This window comes from Mastigoproctus giganteus, chromosome 6 (assembly GCF_048544385.1).
Source record: "Mastigoproctus giganteus isolate SK-2022 chromosome 6, ASM4854438v1, whole genome shotgun sequence".
Taxonomy (NCBI): Eukaryota; Metazoa; Arthropoda; class Arachnida; order Uropygi; family Thelyphonidae; genus Mastigoproctus; species Mastigoproctus giganteus.
In genome coordinates this window covers 213,788,817-213,813,370 of record NC_143580.1, presented here as the reverse complement: position 1 = coordinate 213,813,370, position 24,554 = coordinate 213,788,817, and the positions used below count along the sequence as shown (strand labels likewise).

At 36.7% G+C, this 24,554-nt stretch overlaps 1 protein-coding gene across 8 annotated transcripts in view; it reads right to left on the bottom strand.

Moving 5' to 3' along the window:
- Positions 1-24,554, bottom strand: part of Ufd4 (ubiquitin fusion-degradation 4-like) — a 729,475-nt gene that overhangs the window by 225,329 nt on the left and 479,592 nt on the right. For 7 of the 8 annotated variants that reach the window (XM_090376711.1, XM_090376714.1, XM_090376712.1 and 4 more), the window contains exon 28: positions 21,290-21,373. The exons of the other annotated variant lie outside the window; for it this stretch is intronic. In XM_090376711.1, the coding sequence (XP_090232837.1) occupies positions 21,290-21,373 (84 nt within the window). The remainder of the gene's footprint in view (positions 1-21,289; positions 21,374-24,554) is intronic. 8 annotated transcript variants of the gene reach the window in all.

Genomic DNA, 24,554 nt, shown 5'->3' with positions numbered 1-24,554 from the left:
GTATACAGGTCTGGAGGCCTCATTTTAAGAAGGATTTAGAGCTGATGGAACGAGTACAGAGAAGGGCAACAAGATTAGTGAATGGAACAAAGGGTTGCTCTTTCGAAGAAAGGCTTAAGTTTTGCAAATTACAGTGTCTGGAGACTAGGCATCTGCGAGATGATCTGATTGAGGTGTATAAAGTCTTGAATCATTTGAGCATGCTCAATGCTGATGGGATTATTCCTCTTGCTCAGAATAATTACCTGAGAGGGCATAAATTCAAATTGAGGAAAGACAGATGTAGGATTAAATGTGCGTAAGTTTGCCTTTAGCCAGCGGGTAGTTGGTTGGTAAAACATACTGCCATCCTTTGTTGTGGAAGTTGATAGCCTAAAGAAATTTAAGGCTGGGCTGGACAGGTATTTGGAACGAACGGAGGGGTGAAATGGGAGAGTTTTCTTTTTTTTGGCTGATGCTGCATAAGCTTGCTTTCTTGCATCATGTGCTCTACTAATGCTAATGTTGCAATTACATCTTGCATGACTAACCTGATTAGATAATATGACATAGCTAATTAGCATATCACTACAATACAGATTATTTATTTTTATTTATGTATAAATATTTATACTTTTCCATTTAAAAACAAAAACAAGAATGCTTTCACTCATTCATGAAAACTTAATTTATATTTTTATTGAAAAAAATCATCAGTTTAGTCCAAAAACATCATTATATTTCTGAATTGAACATAATCCAATGTTATTTGAAGAAAAAGGGCAAAGAAACACAATGGTTGCATGGGATATTTGCTCTTCAGTATGCATGTTCGGTTGCACCAGCTGTACAGCTGCAGTTGTGCTGCAACTCATCATGCTATTGCATTATTATTTTGTTTCCTTTAGATATAATCAGTTTACAGTCATTTCAGAAATAAGATTTTGTGCAATCAACTGCTTTTTTTAAATTGCCGTTGGTTGATTATGCAAAATTTAAATTTAGAAATCATAAAATCTAAATGGTAACATGGTTCAATTTTAACATCAAATTCAAAAATTTCAATCCAAATAAAGTTGTGCCCTTGTATCCGCTGATTCAGTTATCCGCGGTTAATCATGGAAAAAAAAAACGAAAAAAAAAACTTAACATGTACTACTTGTGTGTCCAAGTGAAAAGTGATGTGTCCAAGTTTTATTATTAACTGAAGAAGCAGCTTTCAACTTCTGTTTCTCTAAGCAGCATATCAACTGCTTTGACTGTTTAAAAATTTTCCAAACCAGTATATGACTGCTTAATTAATTTCAATTGGGGCTATTTTATGTAAAAAGAGTCAGCTGTGCTTTCTGTGGCTGATACCATATTGTATCAGCAATGAATTTTGATCAATGACTCAAGAGCATACCAGGCTATTAAAAATAAATAAATAAAATAATTAAGATTAAAGAGAAAGTGAAAAGCAAGCAAACAAACACACACAAAAAATAACAGAATTTATTGGATAATCCATGCATTTCTATTCCTTGATGAAATAGTTAAAAATAAAGCAAAAAATGAGAGAGAGAGAGAAATTTTATGACAAATAACACAGTACAACCCTGATATACTGCAACTACTTCTACCATAGTTTCAGATGTAATGCCAGTGTGATAAAGTCCTAGAAGAGGAATATAAAAAAATATAATGCAGCTTATGGCAGCATTCGAATATGACACATAATCAACACACATGCCAGATGAAACAGTTTGCAATAAAAATGCTTAAGTTTTTGCCTATTCATACTGAAAATTAGAAACTAGGTAAAATTTATTTCAGGCTATAAGATGGGTGCTAAAAGACAGTATTAGCATTAGTTGAGGCATACAATGCGAGAAAGCAAGCTTATGTAGGATCAGGAAAAAAAAAAAAAAAACAAACAACCCCTACCATTTCACCAATCTATTCACTCCAAATACTTATCCAGCTCAGACTTAAATTTATTTAACCTATCAACTTCCACAACAAGAGATGAAAGTCTGTTCTAGTAATCAACTACACACTGGCCAAAGGCAAATTTCTGCAGATCTATTCTACAACTGTCTTTCCTCAATATGAATCTATGCCCCCTCAGGTTCTTAATCTGAGCAAGAGGAAGAATTCCATCAGCATTGAGCTTGCTCAACCCATTCAAGGCCTTATACATCAATCAGATCACCTTGCATGTGCCTAGTCTCCAGGCGCTGCAATTTGCCAAATTTAATCCTATCTTAGTAAGAGCACCACTTTGTTTCCCTCACCAATCTTGTTGCCCTTCTTTGTACTCATACTAGCAACTCTACATCTTTCCTAAAATGAGCATCCAGACTGGAACACAGTATTCAAGGTGGCCTGACAACAACAGCATAATCACCTCTTTGTCCCTGCCAGCAAAATTCCTATATATCATTGACAAGACTCCATGACCTTCTCTGGCAGCCTGTCTGCACTGCTCAGAAAACTTCATATATGACTGCACAATTACCCCAGGTCTTTTTCACTCTCCACTTCCCTTGGTCCTTGGGGTTGTCATAGATATTCTCTCTCAGTTATGCCAGACAAGTTGTACTTGCTATCTGGGAGTCTAAAACGCTAATGGAACTTATATTCGGGTGACACTCAAGTCAAGTGGACCCAATTTCGGCGAAGTCCGGACGGTCTGTGGCAGCCTAATCCTCTGCTTGCACCTTCACGATGGTGGGACTGTTAGTAATCCTGGGTATACCCTCCATGCACAAGTACATCGTGGGTGACCACCCAGGTGTGAACCAACGTAAGCAGGGGTCGAGTGAAATACCACCACTTTGCTTATTGGAGGCTTGAAGTGGTAGAACCCATGTTTAGTCTCTAGAGCTAAGTTCCGGTCGACCCTTCCCTTCCCTATCTCTTCCATCATGCAGTATGATAGATGCCTTTTGAGGTTATGATGAACATCGTGGCAAGATCCAATATTCCTTACATTTCGAGGGTACAGCTATAAAACGGTGTCTGCAGGCAGGCCTCGTTAGTACACCGGACTGAACCTATTGGTAAATCTCTAGGAGGCTTCCGGATCAGTTAGTGTATAATCTTGCTACCTTTACTCTGCCTGCCAGATAGTGACTGGAGGGAGTCCAAGTAGTGTGAATGCAGGGAGCATTGTCGAGGCCACGTTATGTCAAGGATCTGGGTATATTCTTACCATGTGTATGCCATATCCAAAAATTTTATTACTTTATACAGCATGTCCCATCCACTTTTTTTACTACTGAATACACCTTGAATTGTCAAACTAATAGAGCAAGCTTATCTGCGACAAGATCTAAACCTCCCAAGCACTTCTTAATTCATTTCACAAATATACATGGTCTCAATTCTAATCTCAATGATGTCCATTTCCACTTGCAGTCTGCCAAACCCCATGTACTTTTTCTGACAGAATCTCAGTTAATGGTTGATTCAACTACTGCTCATCTCAGATGTCCAAATTATTCGCTGTATGATTCCTCTCGCCTCAAAGGTGGTACTTGTGCATGTCCGTTCTGATATTCCCTGTCAGAGACTCGGCAATTTGGAATCTCCTCTCTTTGATCTTCTCTGGCTTAAAATCTCTCTACCTCACTGTGTCAAATTCATCTGTTGTCTCTACCGTTCTTCCAACTCCACTAATCACTTGGAGCTCTTTGACTTCCTCTCTTTGCAACTTGACTTTCTCCAGTCCAACTTTCTTAACAGTGAGGTAATTTTCCTTGGTGGTTTTAATGTTCACAACTCCAGCTGGCTTCCGTTTTCTAGTCACACCGAACCAGCTGATCGAGATGTTGAGGCTTTTGCAATTACTAATGACCTAGCAGAGATTGTTCATTTACCTACAAGAATACGGGACAATCCTAATCATACAGCCAATACGCTTGATCTTTTTCTCACAAACAACCCTTCTAAGTACGCGGTTGAAGTGACAGGTCCTTGAGGCACTTCAGATCACAACTTGGTGATTGTCTCTTCTCCAATGGAACCTTTAGCTCATGGCTATTCCGAACCTCGTGTTGTTTGGCATTACAAGAATGTAAAATGGGATGACCTGCGAGATTTATTTTCTTCTTTTCCTTGGTCAGATTACTGTTTCAAAACTTTTGATGTCAACGTTTGCTCAGATCGTGTCAGTGAAATTATTCTTGCAGGAATGGAATCCTTTATCTCACACTCAACTGTAAAATCTCGTCCTTTAGCTAAACCTTGGTTTTCCAATAAATGTGCTAAGGCTGTTCAAGAGAAGAATGTTGCATATCGTAATTGGCTTGTTTCTAATTCTCCAGTTTCATTTTCTGCATACAGCAAAGCTCACAACAATTGTAAAGCAGTTATTTATCAATAAAAACTAGAGTTAGAACAGGCTAAGAGTAGAAAACTTGCTTCTTGCCTTAATGGTAGCCGAGCATTCTGTTCTCTTGCCAAAGCTATTGACCACAACTTTTGCCCATCTCTGCTCCCACCTCTGTCCAAACCAGATGGTTCTGTTGTCACTTCAGCCGAGGATAAAGCTGACCTGCTAGCATCCCATTTTTCTTCCAAATTGTGTTAATGATCTTGGTAAAACAATTCCCACCATTCCCAACACGCCCCATTCAATGCACCCTGTGGTCTTCCGTCAAAAGGATGTCAGAAGGATTTTGACGAATCTTGATGCTTAGAAAGCTCCAGGTCCCGATGGTATTTCTCCACTTGTTTTCAAAACCTGTGCTTACTCCTATTTTTGCCGCCTTTTTTCACTTTCTAATTCCAAATGTGTTTTTCCTTCTGCTTGGAAATTTGCTCATATCCAGTCAGTTCCTAAAAAGGGTGACAAATCCCTCCCATCCAATTATCGTCCCATTGCAATTACTTCTACTCTTTCTAAAGTAATGGAGAAATCAATTAACCGCCAACTCTTAAACTACCTTCAGACGGAAGGTACCTAGTTACCTTCCGTCTGATCAATGATCGCCAGTATGGATTCCATCGGTGTCGATCCACTGTGATATTCTGGCTTATGTTATCCATTTATAGACTAATTCAATGGAAAGGTTTTGTGAAACACAAGTAGTTGCTCTTGACATCCCAAAGGCTTCCGATCGTGTTTGGCATAAAGGTCTTCTAAACAAGCTTCCATCTTATGGTTTGCCAACTAATTGGTTATCCAGTTTTCTCTCTGATCGATCACTGAGGGTGATGGTAGATGGCTCTCTGTCTTCCAACTTCTCCACTAATGCCGCAAGGTTCCACTAGTCCCCCAAGGTTCAGTTCTTTCCCCCCACTCTTTTCCTTGTATATTAATGACCTTCTTCCATTGACTGGAAATCCTATCCATAGTTTTGCTGATGATAGCACATTGCATTCCTCTTTCCATTTTGAGAAACCTTGCCCTGCTCAATCAGCTTCAACTTCTCGAAAATCTGCTACCAATTCCTTAAATGCCGATCTTCATGTAATTCTCCAGTGTAGCAAAGACAACTTAGTTGATTTCAACCCTTCTAAAACTCAATCTTGTCTTATATCTCGCAAAAAGGATTCTTCTGCTCCTATGCTTATCTTTAATGACACTCCGATTTCTAGGCAAAATGATATATCTGTTTTGGGAATTACCCTGACTTCTAATCTCTCTTGGCACAAGCCCATTACAAATATTGCTTCCTCTGCATCTAAAACAACTTGGCTTTCTCTTTTGATCTCGGCGTTACCTTTCTTCAAACAGCTGCTCACTCTGTATAAGTCGCAAATCCACCCTGCCATGGAATATTGTTCTCACATCTGAGGTAGTGTCCCCAAAACCTCTCTCAGGATTCTCGATTCCATTCCGAAGAGGGCAGTTAGGTTAATTAATGATTCATCTTTAACAAAGTCTCTCCACTCGCTGTCTCATAGACGTACTGATACTGCTGCATGCCTCTTCTACAGATACTTCCATGGGCACAGTTCTTCTGAATTGGCTTCTATAATTCCCACTCTCTCTCTTTCAAAACATTCCGAACACGTGCCGCCACCAGCGAACATCCATTTACTGTCCAACTCCAAACTCACAGAACCAACTTTTCATCTTCCTCATTTATTCATTCAACTGCCATTTTCTGGAACAACCTTCCTTCATACGTATTTCCTGAAAATTACAGTCTACAGAAGTTCAAGTCCAATGTCAACAAATATCTTCTTTCGTGTTCTCAACTTCCAAGCACAGTACTAAGTACTATAGGTTCTAATACCTCTCGTGTTTGGGGTTTACATTAAAAAAAAAGTGCAGTACCACATAGTTGGTACATTTCTCTTGAGTTACTGCTACCCATATGCAGTACTTTGCATTTCTCAATGTTAAACTCCAGTTGCCACTTCTCAGCCCATTTGCCCAACTTATCTAGATCCAATTGTAGTTGCATACTGTCTTTAATGTCGTTAACAACCCTGCCAACCTTTGTATTATCTGCAAGCTTGTACATTAAGCTTGATATACCTTTCTCAATATCACTGATGAATACACAAAACAACAATGCACCCAGCACTGAACCCTGGGGAATTGAAACAGGAAGCTCCACTAATAACATTAGTACATAAAGAGCAATGTGCATTGATTTTCACTCTATGTCGCCTCCCACTCAACCATCCTTTTGTCCATTGTAGTAACTTGCCTTTAATGCCATACTGCTCCAATTTGTATAGCAGTCTTCCATAAGCAACAGTATTAAAAGCTTTCCTGAAATCCAAGTATATGATATCAAAATTATTTTTTGATCCAGTTCCTTTGTGACCATAGTATCCTATCAAATTGGTTAGACAAGACCTCTCTTTAACAAACCCATGCTGCCTGTTAACTATTACTTCAGTCTTGTCTAGATGATTCTGCAATGATTCTTTAACCAGTGACTCCATTATTTTCCCCAGAACACAAGTTAAACTAACAGGTCTATAGTTACTTGTGTCACCTTTTGGACCCCCTTTGTGAATTGGTAATACAATTGCACACCTCTAGTCCAAGGAAGTTCTCATATTTATGGTTAAAAGTTTGCTTACTTCCTTTACTGCCTCCTTCAATACAACTGGATAGATCCCATCCACCCCAGGTTCCTTTCGTATGTTTAACTTCAACAATTTCTCCTCCACTTTGCTCTCAGTTATTACAAAATCACTTAGATAAACTTCCGGTGTTCCCCTCCGTGAATAACTCCTCGTGTTAATGATGCAAAATACTCATTCAGTTTATCAGCTTAAAAACTATATCCCTGGTATTGAGTTATACAGGTTGCATTGCTGTATATATTAATATATATTGAAATCCTTAATATTTATTGTAAAAAGTAGATATTTGAGAGGGTAAAATTTCAACCCTCCTATACTTTGGTTCTAATATATTTTAATTATATTTTCCTTATAGAGGTTCTAGTATCTTTTATTATATACTTTTTAATGTTTATATAATATTAATTTTAATGGTTTTATATGTACTGTAATTATTTTTATTAAACTGTTTTATTTTTGCTACAAAAAATAAGCTGTTTTGTTGGCTTATTTGATTATAGTGGTTTTAAACTTTGTATTTATTTAGACTTTTAATGATTTATTTTGCACATGTTTTTACTTCTAGTAAGGACTGAAAACTAGAAATTCTCACAATTCAGAAAATCTCTGGTCCCAAGCTTTCTGGATAAGGAGTTCAGTACTATATTACATATACTGTACAGCAGCTGAAGCACAGGATATTGTGTTTATTGCTGTGCACTGATTAGAAGCATGAACAAACAATGATAAGATGTTTAGAAAAATATTTTTGATTTAACCACTGTGAACACATGAAAGCCATTGCTTTTTTGAAGAGCTCATTTTGAACAGCTATGATATGGGCATACCTCTTTTGGCAAGGAGCTATGCATTTGTACTGCTGTGGAGTGTTGTTTTGTCATTTTTATGATTTTATTTTAAATGCACCTTTTGGTTAGAGATGGGTCAAAAATGATATGTCTGTTACTCTGTCACTGACATAGTAAACAATAGCTGTGAAAAGTATCTGCTACTAATCACTGTTTACTCAAAACAAATACTGTGTGTTGACTGTATTGTTTAAGATCTCTATATCTGTTGTGGGTACAAGTATGTGTTGCTAGCAGGGCAGGCCCAAATATTTGTGGGGTCCTGTTGAAGAATTACTTGCAGACCCTGGGGTCCTGTGCAAAACTTATACGGGATGTTTTTTAATAGTGATATTTTAATTTTTTATTTATTTTTTTTTTCAAATTTTACAGTAACTAAGAAATAAATAATTTTATATTAGACTGAACAAAAAATTGAATCAATACATTAATCAACAATATTGTTTAACAACTGCAGTCATTTCATAAAAATAGGAACATGAATAAATAATAATAAGAACCAACAATCACACAAACGATACAGATATTATTGAAAGTGATGAGTATAACATAAAAATTACATTTTTAAATAATGTCTTATGTTTGATATCAAATGAAACATACACATTGAGAATGAAGTATACACTCTACTTCTAGCAATTTTCAAGTTGACCTGCGCAAGCACTCTTGGAGTGACGATTGTGGGTAAGACGGTGGTAGTCTCGTTGATAGAAATGCGTAAAAGACATGGATGATATTATTATTATTTAGACCATTTGATTGTGAAGCCCTGTTTGACAGAACTGGTTGAACATGCTTGTGGTCAGTCCTGGCTGCCAGCTACCAGAAATATCACTGGTAGGTGTTGTTACGGTTGTTAATTTGTTTGAAGGTTGATATTTTGAAACAAAAACTTTTTTTTTTTTTTGCTTCAGTTTTTGTGGACATTAGATTCAGTGGCAGTTATTTATTTACTTTTATTAGACATAAAACAGGCATAAAGCTATAAACTTGTGAATATGTAATGTAGTAAATAAAGATCTATAATAAATAATGTACATAGTAAAAATTAATAAAAATATACATTCACCGGCCAGAGAGTCAGAAACCTTTTACAAACTGGCTTCAGTAGATAATTAAATGTACGTTATACAGGTGTAAGTTATCGTATAATCATAGGTTCCTACCACGGCTAAATACTGTATGTATTTAGCTGTGGTAGGAACTTATTTAGTTGGATAGGGGCTTCTTAGTCAATCCAGTCAAGGGGGATGATGGGTGACCTTTCTGATTTTCAGAAAGGTGTTAGCGTTGGGGCCTGTTTGGCATGAGCCACAAATGCAAAATCAAAGGAAATCACTGGCATGTTAAAAGCAATCATCACAAATATATAGAATGAGCAGAAAAAAAAGGAAAGTAAAAAAAAAAAAAAAAAAGAAGAAAAATGCAGCTGGCACTCCATAAATGCAACTTCAAGAATTTAAAGCAAATTGTACATCAGAATAAAAGGTCCAGTGTGCAGTAAATGTGTATGTGTCAGACAGTTGTGGGAAAATCACTGGTGCCAAATGACCATAAACACTATGCAGAAAATGACTGAAAAATTCAGTTTAGGTAAAGAAATACCCACTTGCAGTGCTGAACTATGCAGCAGGAGTTGAAGGAACTGGGATTTGATAGTTATATACCTACACAAACGCCACTTCTTTCTGTAAAAATATCAAAAGATTCGACTGGAATGTCACCACTAATGCCAAGACTAGAGTGTGGAAGTGGGGGAAAAGGCTATGTGATTTGATGAGCCTTGATTTACACATCTACACCAATGGCAGGGTGAAAGTGTGGTATGAACCTCATGAAGCCTTGCATCCAGACTATCTTGTGTCCACCGCTCACCATGCAAGTGGAATATCATAATACAGGTTATGTTCTGTTAGCACAGAGTGGGTCCACTCATACCATTAGAAGGTCATGTTACCCTCAACAAATTCGCCTTTTTGTTGTATCGGACGAACTTCACTCTGCAATGCTTCATTTTTACCTAGACTGAAATGGATTCTTTCAAGATGACAATGCAACTAGACACCATGCAAATATTGTATCTGAAATGTAGGGAGAACATACCAAAGATTTCAAACATCTACTCTGTCCACCTAATGCTCCAAACCTGAATCCAATGGAGAATGTCTGGTATATATATTTGGAAAGGGCAGGTTAGCTTTGCAGTTCGTTGCCAACCCCAATACAGTAGCTGACAAATATCCTGATGGAAGAATTCTCAAACCTGAAGCCAGATTCCCTCAGGCAGCTAGTGAAAACCAAGCCACAATCGGTACAAGCTGTAATTGGGCAAAAGGAGATCATGATAATGCATAAAGGTGTCTTAATTTTTTGAACAGCAAGTTACAAAACCAACTACTTAGTGTCATTACATATTCTATATAACAAAGGCTAAATGTTCATCAGGAGGCACTTTACTGTATTACTTATTTATTTGGTTTTTTGAGAACTTCTCTTGGACAAGTCTTATCAGGTGAAAACCTCAAGAAATCTGAATCTGTGAAAAGTACAGTATTAAGTTGTTGACAGGTATGAATCTATTCAGATGTAGTTTTGAACAAATCAGGCAAAGTGAAAGTAGTAAACTCAGTGTGTGTGTGTCTGTGTGTTCAGAGACAATGCAAGTTTCCCAAACATTAGGACATGAGATGCCAGATAGCATCCTAATGGTTGCAATCAACTTGATCTCATAATTCTAGAAAAAAGCCTACGAAGGGCTAGAGCTATAACCAGAGCAGTTGTGGTGCGAACTGTGAGAAGGTTGTGCTTCACCCAGTGCAAGAGCAAATATTCAACTTTAAACAGAGGTTTTGGTTTTATGTGCTGCCTGATGGGGAATTTTAGCATTAGCATTGGTAGAGGCATATGATGCAAGAAAGAAAGCTTATACAGCATCAGCCAAAAAAAAAATGCTCCCTTTTCACCCCTCCGTTCGTTCAAAATACCTGTCCAGCTGAGCCTTAAATTTGTTTAGGCTATCAACTTCCACAACAAAGGATGGAAGTCTGTTCCACCAACCAACTACCCTATGGCTAAAGACAAGCTTCCGCACATCTATCCTACATCTGTCTTTCCTCAATTTGAATTTTGCCCTCTCAGGTGATTCTTCTGAGCAAGAGGAAGAATCCCATTAGCATTGAGCACGCTTAAACCATTCAAGGCTTTATACACCTGAATCAAATCACCTCACAAGTGCCTAGTCTCCAGATACTGTAATTTGCAAAACTTAAGCCTTTCTTCGTAAGAGCATCCCTTTGTTCCATTCACTAATCTTGTTTCCCTTCTCTGTACTCGTTCCAACAGCTCTACATCCTTCTTAAAATGAGGCCTCCAGACCTGTATACAGTACTCATGGTGTGGCCTCACCATTGACTTATACAAGGGGATAATCACCTCCTTATCCCTGCTAGAAAAATTCCTGTATATCATTGACAAGACACCATGAGCTACTCTTGCAGACTGTCTGCACTGCTCAGAAAACTTCATATGTCTGCACAATAACCCCCAGGTCCTTTTCGTTCTCTACCACTGTCAGTGCAGTACCACAGAGTTGATATGTTACTCTGGGGTTACTGCTCCCCATATGTAGCACCATAGCTCTATTATATACAGGGTGATCCAAAAGTCAGTAAACAATTAAAGAATCGGTATTTCAGTGAATTTTTGATGCATGGTAACGAGATTAGTGCAGTAATGCATGGAATTACATGGGTTTTCCCCCCGAAAGAATGTCAAAATTATTTCTAAATATGTCCACTTCTGGAGCATTTCTGGAGGTATCATTGATACCTGCCGTCGTATAAAGTCTTTTAGCATTGCCGATGATCTCTGTAAACCTGTGACTTCAGGTAGACCATTTAATCAAAAATTGCAGGGCATCAGATCTGGTGGACATTAATGCTGAAAGTGATGGCTTATCACTCGATTCTCTCCAAACGATGAGAGTAACAGTTGTTTCATGGGAGAAGCAATATGGGGTTGTGCTCCATCCTGCATGAATGTCACAACATCCAAAGCTTGCCTTTCCCCCAGGCTAGGGATAATGCAGTTTCGTAACAGGTCAGCATAATGCTGACCTGTGACAGTGAGTTTCAAAACCAGAGCCACCGATTTTCTGAAAGAAAAATGGCCCTATAACAAAAGAGGTGAATCCACATCACACTGTTACTTTTGACTGATGCAATGGTGTTTCTGTGTAAGCTGAAGGGTATTTTGTCGCCCAAATTCTGCAACTGTGTGTATTTACAGTGGCACTGAGAGTGAAATGGACTTCATCCATTCACAAAACATTTGACAGCCAGTTGTCATGTTCTTCAATTCACTGAAAGAAGCATAACGCAAATGCTTCCCGCTTTGCAAAATTGGGACGCTTAAGTTCTTGAAAGTGTTGAATTTTGTACGGATATCTACGGAGGACCACTCTTAGTGCTCTCCACACACTCCCATATGCAGCTGCAGTTGTAGTACATGTTGATGGTCTTCCACTTCGTGGACGATCTTGTAACGAACCAGTTGTCTCAAATTTCTTAATCACCATCGTTAGTCCTGCAATAGTTATTGGTCCTTTACCACGTGCATACACTTCAGCTGATGCAAAGCTGAGTTGCAGATTCAGTGTTAAGGTAATAACATTTCACCAACAGTGCTTTATCCGGTAATGATAACATGATCGCTTAGCTTCTTTTCTTTTTCTTTCCCAAACGTTCACTAAACTGCTTAGCTGTTGTTCTTGCAGTGCCTTTATAGCAGACACTTGCATAACGGCTTTTGTGGTACAGCGCCATCTAGTGGACATATTTGGAACTAATCTTGACATTCTTTCTGAAAAAAACACTTAATTCTATGCATTTCTGCACTAATTTCATTACCATACGTCAAAAATTCACTGAAATACCAAGTTTAATTGTTTACTGATTTTTGGATCACCCTGTACTATCAAAGTAATATATTCAATTTAAATTTTGTACTAGCAGTAGTAGTAGTGGCATGTGATGCAAGAAAGCAAGTGTATGAGCTTATGCAGCATCAGCCAAAAAAAAAAAAAAAAAAAAAAAACACACCATTCTGTCCAAATGCCTGTCCAGTTACTCCTTAAATTTATTTAACGTATCAACTTCCACAACAACAGATGGAAGTTGGTTCCAGCAATTAGCCACCCACTGGCTAAAGGTAAATTTCTGCACATCTATTCTACATCTGTCTTTTCTTAATTAGAATTTATACCCTCTTAGGTTCGTAATCTGAACAAGTGGAAGGATCCCATCAGAATTCAGCGTGCTCAATCCATTCAAGGCTTATGCAGCATCAGCCAAAAAAAAAAAGGGAAAAAAAAAAATCACACCATTCCGTCCAAATGCCTGTCCAGTTCCTCCTTAAATTTATTTAACCTATTGTCTCCAGCCACTGCAATTTGCAGAACTTAAGCCTCTCTTGATAAGAGGATCCCTTCATTCCCATCACCAATCTTGTTGCCCTTCTCTGTACATACTCAAGCAAATCTACATACATCCTAAAATGAGGCCTCCAGACCTGTATGCAGTACTCAAGGCATGGCCTGACCATTGCCTTATACAGAGGGACAATCATCTCCTTTTCCCTGCTAGCAAAATTCCTATATATCATTGACAAAACTCCATGACCTGGCCTGGCAGCCTGTCTGCATTGCTCAGAAAACTGTACATCTGACTGCGCAATTACTCCCAGCCAAGTCTTTTTCATTTTCTACCACCTTAAGTGTAGTACCACACAGTTAATACGTTTCTCTGGGGTTACTTCTACCCATATGCAGTACTTTGCATTTGTCAAGGTTAAACTTCAGTTTCCACTTCTTAGCCCATCTGCCCAAATTATCTAGATCCTGTTAAATTAGCACACTGCCATTACTGTCATTAACAACCCTGCCAACCTTTGTATCATCTGCAAACTTCGACACTAAGCCTGATATACCTTCATCAATATCATCGATAAATATACAAAACAACAGAGGACCCAACACCGAAACCCGTGGGACTCCCTTAATAACATTAGTTCACGAAGAGCAGCACCCATTGATTACCACTCCTGCCTTCTCCCACTTAACTATCCTTTTATATCCTTTTATCCATTGTAGTAACTTACCCTTAATACCATTCTGCTCCAATTTGTACAATAGTCTTCCATGCGCAACAGTGTCGAAAGCTTTCCTGAAATCCAAATATGATATCAAAATTATTTTTTGCATCCGGTTCCTTTGTAACCACATCATAATATCCTATCAAATTTGTCAGACAAGAGTTACCCATGCTGTGTCTGAATTATTGCTGCAGTCTTGTCTAGATTTTTTTTTTTTTTTTTTTTTTTGGCAGTTGTTGGCACATAGGTTTCTGTGGCCAGATTTTAAGGGGTATAAAGAGAGCATTATTATTCAAGTGGAGACTAACGATATTAAGCAAACACAACCTCACCATTTGTTGGATAAATATAGGACCAAAAAATTCCATGAGTTAGGTCAGAAAGTGTAAGTGTCTGCAATTCTGCCACAATAGACACAATAGGAGAGATATGCTGGAAGCCTTGTGAATTAACCAAGACTTGATTTTTTTTTTTTTTTTTTTTTTTGATTTGGTAGTTGTTGGCGCATCGGCTTCTATGGCCATATTGCACCTCCCAAGGTTTTTGCAGTACTTTGATCCAAGCCCGAGGCGGGAATCGAACCTGCGACCTTGGGTTGCCGGGCAGGTACTTTACCCACTCGGCTAGCCCGGTCGGCACCAAGACTTGAGGAAAACTGCAAGGCTCTAGAGGAAAATGTTTATTAGTGTGGCCTGCACTTGTAGGTAGAGATGGTACTCATCTGAACAAAGGCAGTGCATGGATTTTTGAGAGTAACGTTGAGGATACCTTAATGGTTCAAAAAAACTGCTAATAAACAGGGAGAAGGGTAATACAGATACATGTTTATCTGGTGATATGGATCAAACTAATACTTGCATTCACCTCAAGAATTCCTGTTTCTTGCTGCAACAACTGTTGGCAAAATGTTCTCAGGGTAGCAATGTTTCAAATGAGTGGGAAGATAAAGCTATAGTAACAAGCCTAAATAGTGTCAAGGGGTGTGTCAGGGTAGTAAACTATATAATAGTCTTAACTGTGCCTACTGTAATGTCAGGAGTGTTGTCATTAAAATGGCTCAATTTGAACTCTTATTTATAAGAGCTATGCTGACATAACAGGACTAACAGAAACGATGCAGCAGGGAAATTAGGAATGACAAGTTCCAGTATGGTATGTATAATATACTTAGGAAAATGAGTAAAGATAGAAAGGGTGGTGGGGTCATGCTTCTTATCAAAAGAAGTCTGAGTGTGAAAAGAGCTTTTGCTGAGTTGTCAAAAGTTACATCTGCCAGCAAAGAATCTGTGTGGTATGAGTCAGCTGGAAGCAAAGGTATAATGAGAATGGGAGTAACCTACAGACCAGATTGTGAAGAGTAGGATGAGAGTCTCTATAGGCAGATGGAATGGGCAAACAAGCATGCTTGAGTTTTACTCTCACATGTAACTGGTGTAAAGTCAAAGGTGCTTTGACAGATCATTGGGGTCCCCAATGATCTGTTCTTGGACCCTGTTGTTTCCGATTTTCATAAACAGCATTGACAAAGGGATAAAGGTTGTGATGTCAAAATTTGCAGATGATGTAAAGATTGGGAGAGTTATTAATTAAGTTCGGCCAAGCAGTGCTCCTTTAGGATGACTTGAACAGGCTTCAAGAATGGTCAGAAAAGTGGCAGCTATGTTTTAATGCAGCAAAATGCAAGGTCAGGAATAGCAACCCCAAAATAACTTACCTGCTTGGTGGGGTTCAATTAAAATAGTAGAAGAAGAAAGGGAGCTGGGAGTTACGATACGGGCAGATATGATCGGTTGGTTGTTTCGGTTTTAATGGTGCATCAGCAACTGGGGTTATAAAGCACCAAAACCACGTCCCATACTAGATAACAGTAAAAATTGTAGTGACGCTTATGTCAGTATGTATAAAAATATAAATATGTATGAAGTAAACTAATATAAAGATATATTTACATACAAGCAAAAATGTTTATTGATTTTAAAAACCTATATCATTGTCAGATAAAATCTGACTGAGTGTATAAGGTTCGGTCAGAAGGTTAAAAACTTTAAAATACGTAAAATGTTGCTGCCTATAGCATGGACATTCGGTTAAAATATGACAAATGGTTAAAAAGGTGTCACAATCCTCACACATAGGAGAGTTATCTGCCCTCAGCAAGAATGCATGCATAAGATGACTATGCCCTATGCAGAGGCGAGCTAGAACAACTTCCTCTATATGGTTCCTGCACAGACTTGACTGACAGGCAGATATGAAGTTTTCTGAGCAGTGTAAACAGTGCAGCCAGAAAAGCTTATGGTGTCTGATCAATAATTTATTGATTGGATAAGGAAGTTGTAAGACTGAATTTGAAATACTGTATCCAAGTATGGAGATCTCATCTGAAAAAAAAAGATACTGAGCTTCTTGAAAGGGCCATCTAAAAATGGGCAACTTGAATGGTGAGATTGGCAAAAGGATGACCATATGAGGGATGACTCTGATAATGTGGACTAAAGAGCTTAGCAACCAGGCACCTCAGAAGTGCCCCTGGTTGCCTTCATGAGGAGGTAAGTGTCCCCCCCCCCTCCCCGGTGCATCAAAAGCCCATGGCTTCCTTTCACCATTTGGCTAATACCAATACTTTGGTTTTTAGGAACATTAGCAACTAAGGCCATATTGCTCCGGGAATATGCGGTGGTCATTCCCTGACCTTTCCGCATCCTCCGTATTTGGTGGTGACGGACTCGAACCCCGGTCAATCAAGAAGCGTGTGCTACGCACTGCTGCTCCTTCCCACCTGGCTACGGAGGCGCCACCCTAATACCAATACACCAGGTTCTAAAAGATCCAGAAAGGAAGAGGGATACTTGGATACAAAAGCCTGTGACTTCCTTGCACCATATGGCTAATACCAATACACTGGGGTCTAAAAGATCTAGAAAGGAAAAGGGAATATTGCATCAAGTATGTAGTCCTTAGTGATGATATGTTGAATAGAAGTTGATTCATATAACTATTAAGAAGCAAATGCAAAGTGAAACATTTATTTCCAGATTTTTGCAATAACAGAATAAAAATATTGTAAGAAATTTTGGTTATGTATTCAATTTACATAGTATGCTGACATTATAAAAAGAATTCAGAAGGATTTATGAAACTACATTTATTCTATTCTTCTTTTTATTGGTATACTGTGTACTGTGATTTTTTTTTTTGGAAACTAGGGCCTTAAGGTTCTCCATGGAGTGTAGATGAGGCTTGGATAGAAATTCCTTTTATTTTCTTTAACTTTGTGTTCTAATTTTTACCCTTTTGTATTTTCATTTTATTTTAATTCATATGTCTAGCAACTTTTGATAGCACCAACTGCAGTGGATACTTGACGTACTTTCACATGTTACCACAGTTGAAGCTCTATATAATGACCCCAATAAGGGAATGAGAAAAATGGTCATTATATCAGAAGGACATTATATCGATTGTTCATAAAATCAGCAACAAAACAAGCTTGAAAATTTAATGTAATGCTACTAATAACAATATAGTATAATCTTATTTATAATATGTACTACAGTATTAAACAAGAAAATTATGATTGTAGAATGCAGTAAGGTTACAATTAAATTGTAAATTTTACTATATACCTAACAAAAGAATTGTTTCATACTTTAAAATTATCTGTCAATACACTCTGTTTCAATGGTAGGGCATTATGGTGCATGACAGCAGTTATTTCACTTTCGCAGTTAGGCTGTGCTTGGGGGAAAAAAAAAAAAAAAATTGACGTACATGCTCTAATCCTCAACGAGCATCTTTCACTGGAACTTTTTCAATGTTTTCATTGGAAATATTCAATGTCCGCATCCACTTCTGCGCGTAATCTTTGAAGTTTAAGTTTTCCTGTAAGTTTAGGTAATGACGCACACGCTCAAATATTTCTTCCCTATTATTGGACAGTTCTTCGCAATTAATAAAGGAAGAAGAATGTTGAACCTTCACACGTTACATCATTCAAAGCGGTAAATCCAGCATGTCTGAAGCAGTTGGCAATCACTTTTTCATCAACTTCATCCCACGACGAAACACATAAATACATCGCCTGCAGGATATCGATTTCACATTGATTTTTACTTTCAAGACACAGCACAGCACAATTTTCCTTCCATTTGTTTGTAGTGTCAATGTCCATGGCTGCATTTTCTCTACACTTTTTTGAAAGACAGGCCATAAAGAGTCTTAAATTTCCAGAATCAACCATCTGAACGTTTAAATTCTTCAATATCCATTCAATGCACAAACAATTCAGCCTTAGCTTTTAAAAGATTACCACATATGGGAATGTTTTCTGCGTGCATCATCATTAGCCTTTTCAAAAGTACTTTTTCAAGATCCGGATACTTTGCCTTTCATGCTCGAATCCAACCAATGCAGCAGATTTCTCTAAACTTTCAATCTTTTTCTGATCTTTTAGAATAGTGAACAGAGTACTCTTAGGAATGCCAAACTGTTTGGCGATGTCAGGCTTAGAATGCAAACCATTATCTACAGCTTGCAAAATCCTAATTTTATTTGCGATTGGCAAAGCTCTCCGCTTTCTTGCAGCCATACCAACAAACATACATTCTTTGTAATGAACTTTAAGCTGACCTTTATTTCATTACTGCACTGTGAGAAAAGGGCATGGGAAACCTTAACAAATGATTTCTTACACTCAGGCTGCAATTACTTCAATATATTTGAAGCTTTCCATCATTTTTAAATGTGAATATTGTAATATAAAAAGTAAAAATTCAGATTAAGAGATGCAAATTTATGGTCGTTATACTGAATGTATAATAGCATTAGGTTAATGAGAAATTGGCCGGGACCAACACCAAATAGGACATTATAAATGTGTTGGGATATTAAAAAGAGGGTTACTATAAGGAGCTTAAATGTACTAAAAATTTCTTTCTAATCTCAATACAGTATAATGTAAACTGAATGCTTCTCACACATTCTATATACCACCAGTGAAGCTGAGCAACAACAAATCAAACAAGCCCAGAACTGCACAAGTGGAACGACTAATAAGTAGTTGTCCACCTACCAACTTAATTTTCTGTCATCTCATATCGGCATTTTATCATTTATGTGAATTTCTAAGTTCCTGAGCTACTAACAGAGGATGGAACTTCTCAATATGTTACAGATATTTATTTGTAGCTGGAACAAATCTATTGAAATGTCTATTTACTACCTTTCCTTTATAGCCTTTCATTTCATTTTAAACTTAAGTATTCCCTGAGCACTGGAAAAAGAAACAAAAATGATTCAACAGGTGCATAAAGTTTTTCAATCCATTCTATTATAAGTTACACATTTCATATGGTCATTGCAAGACAAAACAGTATAGACAAAACTGATTTATTAACACTGGTGTGCTTTGAAATGTTTCCTTTTAATATATTTCAGGGAAAATTAAATTTAGAGAATATCATTAGTACAATTATTCTGCATGTTGCAGGTCTAAGCCAGTAGCTTTATGGTTCAGCACTTGTTTGCGATTGATTTGGTAGTTGTTGGCGCATCGGCTTCTGTGGCCATATTGCACCTCCCAAGGTTTTTGCAGTACTTTGATCCAAGCCCGAGGCGGGAATCGAACCAGCGACCTTTGGGTTGCCGGGCAGGTACTTTACCCACTCGGCTAGCCCGGTCGGCCACTTGTTTGCTTTCCCATGCCAGAGTTTACTCCACCCCCACAACCCTTCTCCCTTCCTCTCTGACTTGATAATTTCAGTTCTATATTCTACCATCATTCTTATGAATATCTAAATTCATTTTTTATTGTAAATTCATGTATTTCATTCAAATTTTATTTTTTAATTATTTTATTACTAATCCCTCCCAAATAATTTTTTTCTGTTAATTCTAATTCTCTAGTTAAGCTGATGAATATAATATTCAGGTTTTCTTTTATAATAGTTTTCTTGGTCTTCATTTATTTTTCCGTTCCCATTCCATAAATTGTTCACCTGAAAAGGTTTGTTTGTTCCAAAATTCAGATAAATTTTTCTCAAGAACATTATCTGAGGGATTTTTATTAACAAAATTCTTCTGTGATTTTTCTTATTCTTCAATCTCAACTTAATAAGCACTTCGTGCAATTGTGATTTTCATATCAATAGGCCTCAGCCTTTCCTTGAACCAAGTTCAAGGTGGAATGTAATTGCATTTTAGAAATGGTAACCAAGTAAAATTTACCCCCCCCTTCTTCTCATGAGGTGGAATAAGTTCGTTTCCTTGTATAATTTGCCTAGATTAATCCGAAATACTTTGTATCCAGCCCTATGGCAGAATTTTTGTTTATTTAAATATGTCCCTCGGATTTTTCAGACCCAGTGCCATGTGGTTCCTAATGAAATGAGACCCTAACAAACAAAATACTTCTTTATGCTATGTAATTTTGCATTCTAATTTTTATCCTCTTCTACTTTATTTAATTTTAGAAATCTCAGGAAAAGATTTCTCAGGAAAGGTTTGTTATACTTTCAGGTGTGCTTTTAAACATTCCTTCTGCCCTTAGTATATGTATTTTGTGTGCACGCATGTGTGCATGTAAATAATATATATATTTTATATCAGTCTTACTGCTCAAATTAATGTGAAACTCAAGCAGCTTATTTTCAGTAAATTCTGATAATTGTGAATATCAATAAAGAATGAAAGTAGTTCAGATCTAGCCACTGATTTGTTCATCCTTTATTTGTGAAAAAGCTTGTTCACAAATACAGAGGTACAGAGTGGCTATTTTTATTTCATGTGCTATATCATTCAAGGGTCATCAGGAAATAGATTCTCATGCCTTCTTCATCCTATATTAGCAAACTGACAGAATAACTAAACAACTATGATTAAAGAAAGGATTTTTTTTGAAAATGGGTCACTTTTATTTATCTGGGTGCAACACCCCAAGGTGATCAAGTTACTCTACACAATTTAATATTTAAACAAAATGTCTTGATTATCAGATAAAATATTCAGATATTTTGCATGTCAGATCAGCCCATGGGTTTTACTGGACACCACAGGTTTAAATGATTTTGCAGCCTATGAAATATATGAAGATGATAAATTTTTATTTTTAAAAATTCTCTAGAGCTCATAATTATGATGATCAGTAAACTTTATAAGATACTAAGCTGGTTCACAGTCTATTTTGTTGAGTGGATTATATGGTTTTTTTATGTTATAGAAAACTTTTATGCAAAGAGGGAAGGCAAACTTCACTACAGAGGGATAGTAAAGCATACCTGGGGCTGAGAGGTTGACAAGGGTAGCAGAATCTGATGGTGAGTCACTAACAGGCAATTCTCCTAGGAGATCAGCAAGTATTTCTAAGGATAAGAAATGGCCACATGGTTAGGGAGGAATTTGAAGACTGTCAGTATGCACACATATTGGACAAAGGATCAACAGTATTAAAAATAACTATTTAATCACATTAAATTCTCAGCTAGGCATTCATAGAACAGTGCATTCCGGTTATTTGGGCCACCGGTTAATTGGGGCAGCCATTTATTTGGGGAAAATTTTAAAAAACAGAAACCAATCAAGAAAACAGCCAGGATTTACTTCGCTTAATTGGGACAGCATGCCGTTTAATCGGGCAGGAGACCACAGCACTGGAGATTACCCTACGATTGTCTCCGACGGTACCACGTGGTTCAGTCGAAATTCTGGAGGTCACAACCATAAAACAATTAGCAGTCACCTGTTTATTGGGCTTGTCTGTTAGTGAAACGGACAGTAAACTCGATCTTACTGATTTGAGATAATACCGACAGCTGGAATTCTGTGGGTTATTATGGTGAAATATGTTTACACTGCCGTGAAATCTTCAATCATATAAAAAAATTAATTTTCAGATCTTCTCTTCAAGCTTCGTAACTCGTTATTTGGTTCTCACTTGCGCGTATTGTGTTATTTGCAATTTGTGTGTGCCGTGTTCTTTGTTATTGTTTGCTTATCTTTTTACTGTTTTAAATTTTAACCCCCACCCACAAATGCCAGTGAACAGAAATATCAACTAGTTTGTATGTACATATTACAGTATGTATTAATTATTCCGATTTTCACGTATTTTTTAATTGGTAAGGTAATAAAGGGTAAATTTCTGCTTAATATATCTTTGCTTTTATAGCCTGTAGATAATATTCCTCCTATTTTTCCTAATTAGAATCGCTCTTTAACAGAATTAAAATTCAATTCACAACATGATCACAATGACTGCCGCTTACTGCACATCGTATAGTGAACGGTACTATACTATGTTGAGTTCGTCATAACATGATTTGATTATACAGCGAACCAATTGTAAAAAATGGGGGGGGGGGGATACATTGTATTTTTAACTATTTACGTGAACCTTCGGATAATTGGGGTAGCTGCTTAATCGGGCCAAAATGCACTAGTCCCGATGTGTCCCAAATAACCGGAATGGACTGTATTATTTTCATTAACATGCCCAAAGCACACAGCATGCAGAGGGATTAATATCATAAAAAAGTCATGCAAATAACCTTAGACAACTTGTCATCTTTTATACTTTTACAGAGAAAGTAGTCTTCTACATAAAAAGATATATATTCAGAGAAAATATCCCTCTCTGATTACATAATTCCTAATGTCATTTGCTGATTCTTTTACTAAATATGATCTAAATTTAATACTTTCAATAACAAAGTTAACTGAAATACATGGACATCAATCCAAGCATGGCTGATTTCCAAGTTAAAATATTTGTTTAGTATTATTAATTTTCATTTAACATTCCTTCATTACTGTGAGGATGTAAAATTTTACATTTATTGTTTCAGTTTTTAACTTTTTTTTTTAGTTTACTATTTAACTAAACAGTATGAAGAGGCAACCTCTAGACCTGTAAACTGCCTACCTAACCATGTATGAATTATGAAATAAAGTTCATACAGTCTGACAAAAAGTATAAAATAAGGTATAAAAATATAGAATAATACAGTTTTATTATTTACTTGCCAAGATGCATTTTTCTTCATATATATTCCTTATAAGTTGTTGTGAAGTAGGTGGAAAATATTTAAGAGGGTAAAAATTATATCATATATGATATAATTTTTGAATGTCATGTTGCACACATTTTTTCTCCAAAATACTTTAAATAAATAAATAAACCCTTCACCAGCATAAATTTTTAAGTATCTATTTAATCTTAACAGAGTAAGTTTCACAGATTTTTATTTATTTATTCCCTTAAAAAACACACCAAAAGACCAACCTGACAAATTTGGTTAGCTTGATCATTTGTTAACTTACTGTTTTTGTGATAGATAACAATTACTAAAAAAAATCTATGAAATGTACTGCAAAAGCACTCCACCTGAGGGTGGAGTGCTTTTCAAGTATTTGGGTTAGAATATATGATCTCTACATCACAAGTGAAATGTAATACCTACACAAAAATCACCCTTATATTTTCATTCATGATTCTCTCCTCCACCTGTTTCCAACACTGTTTTCTAATGGGTTTCCATATGACTGCCAGCTGCTGCAATATTTCAGTCTGACTTATCCATCACATATGCACATGAATTTGGTTCAATGGAACATTTATTCTGCTACCAACTGGTTTACTGGCAAAATCAAATGTTTGGAATTCTTCCATGCCTACCCACAATGTTTCTTAGTACAGTAGGAACTCTCTTGCCCAATGTGATTGGGACCAGTAGTCAGCTGATTAAAGTAGAGAACCATAAAAGGTACAAACATACCTTGAGAATTTTACTTTCACTTAAAACATATGCATATATATTCATTTACATAAAATGAGTAATTTTCACATGTTTAGATGATGAAATGATGTTCTGCAGCACAGTTCCCCCTCCCCAATTGTTCAGTATAATGTAAAGCTGTATATAGGGCAATTTTTGGGCAGCTGCATAAGAAATTTTTTGCCCTGGTTTTGATTAAATCTCTTCTTCACATTTAGATCTTCTGTTTCCATCTCAGTGTGTATGATTTCTGCAACATCCATAATTTAATTTGCTAACAAATCATCACTTATTGTTAGCACTGTCAACCAAAATTGTCTTCAAGATTTAGTAAATATTTAACTTGGAATTTTGTTCCATGCTAGTGCCATGTTGTAAACATATCTTTGATGCTGATGATTTTTAATGATTCAATAATACCTACAATAATGTCTTATATTAAATAAAAAAAAAAAAAAAATTTGGTAAAAACAAGATTGTCTTATGTTCTCTTCTTTTTGAGTTCCTCTGAATTGGGATGTAAAGGAGTATTATCCAGAAGAATATAGCCTTGTGAGGTACATTTATTATCTTTGAGTGCTTCTTTACAAAAGGTAGAAATTTATGAAAAACCATTCTCTGAATATCAGAGTGCATTCATGCTGATTTTTGTGAATGGCACTGAATTAGTAAAGGTGAACAATTTATTATTTTTTTTAAAAGCTATAGAATCAGTTGATTTACTACAAAAAAAAAAAAAAAAAGCAGTGATTTGTGAGTTCAGCTGTAC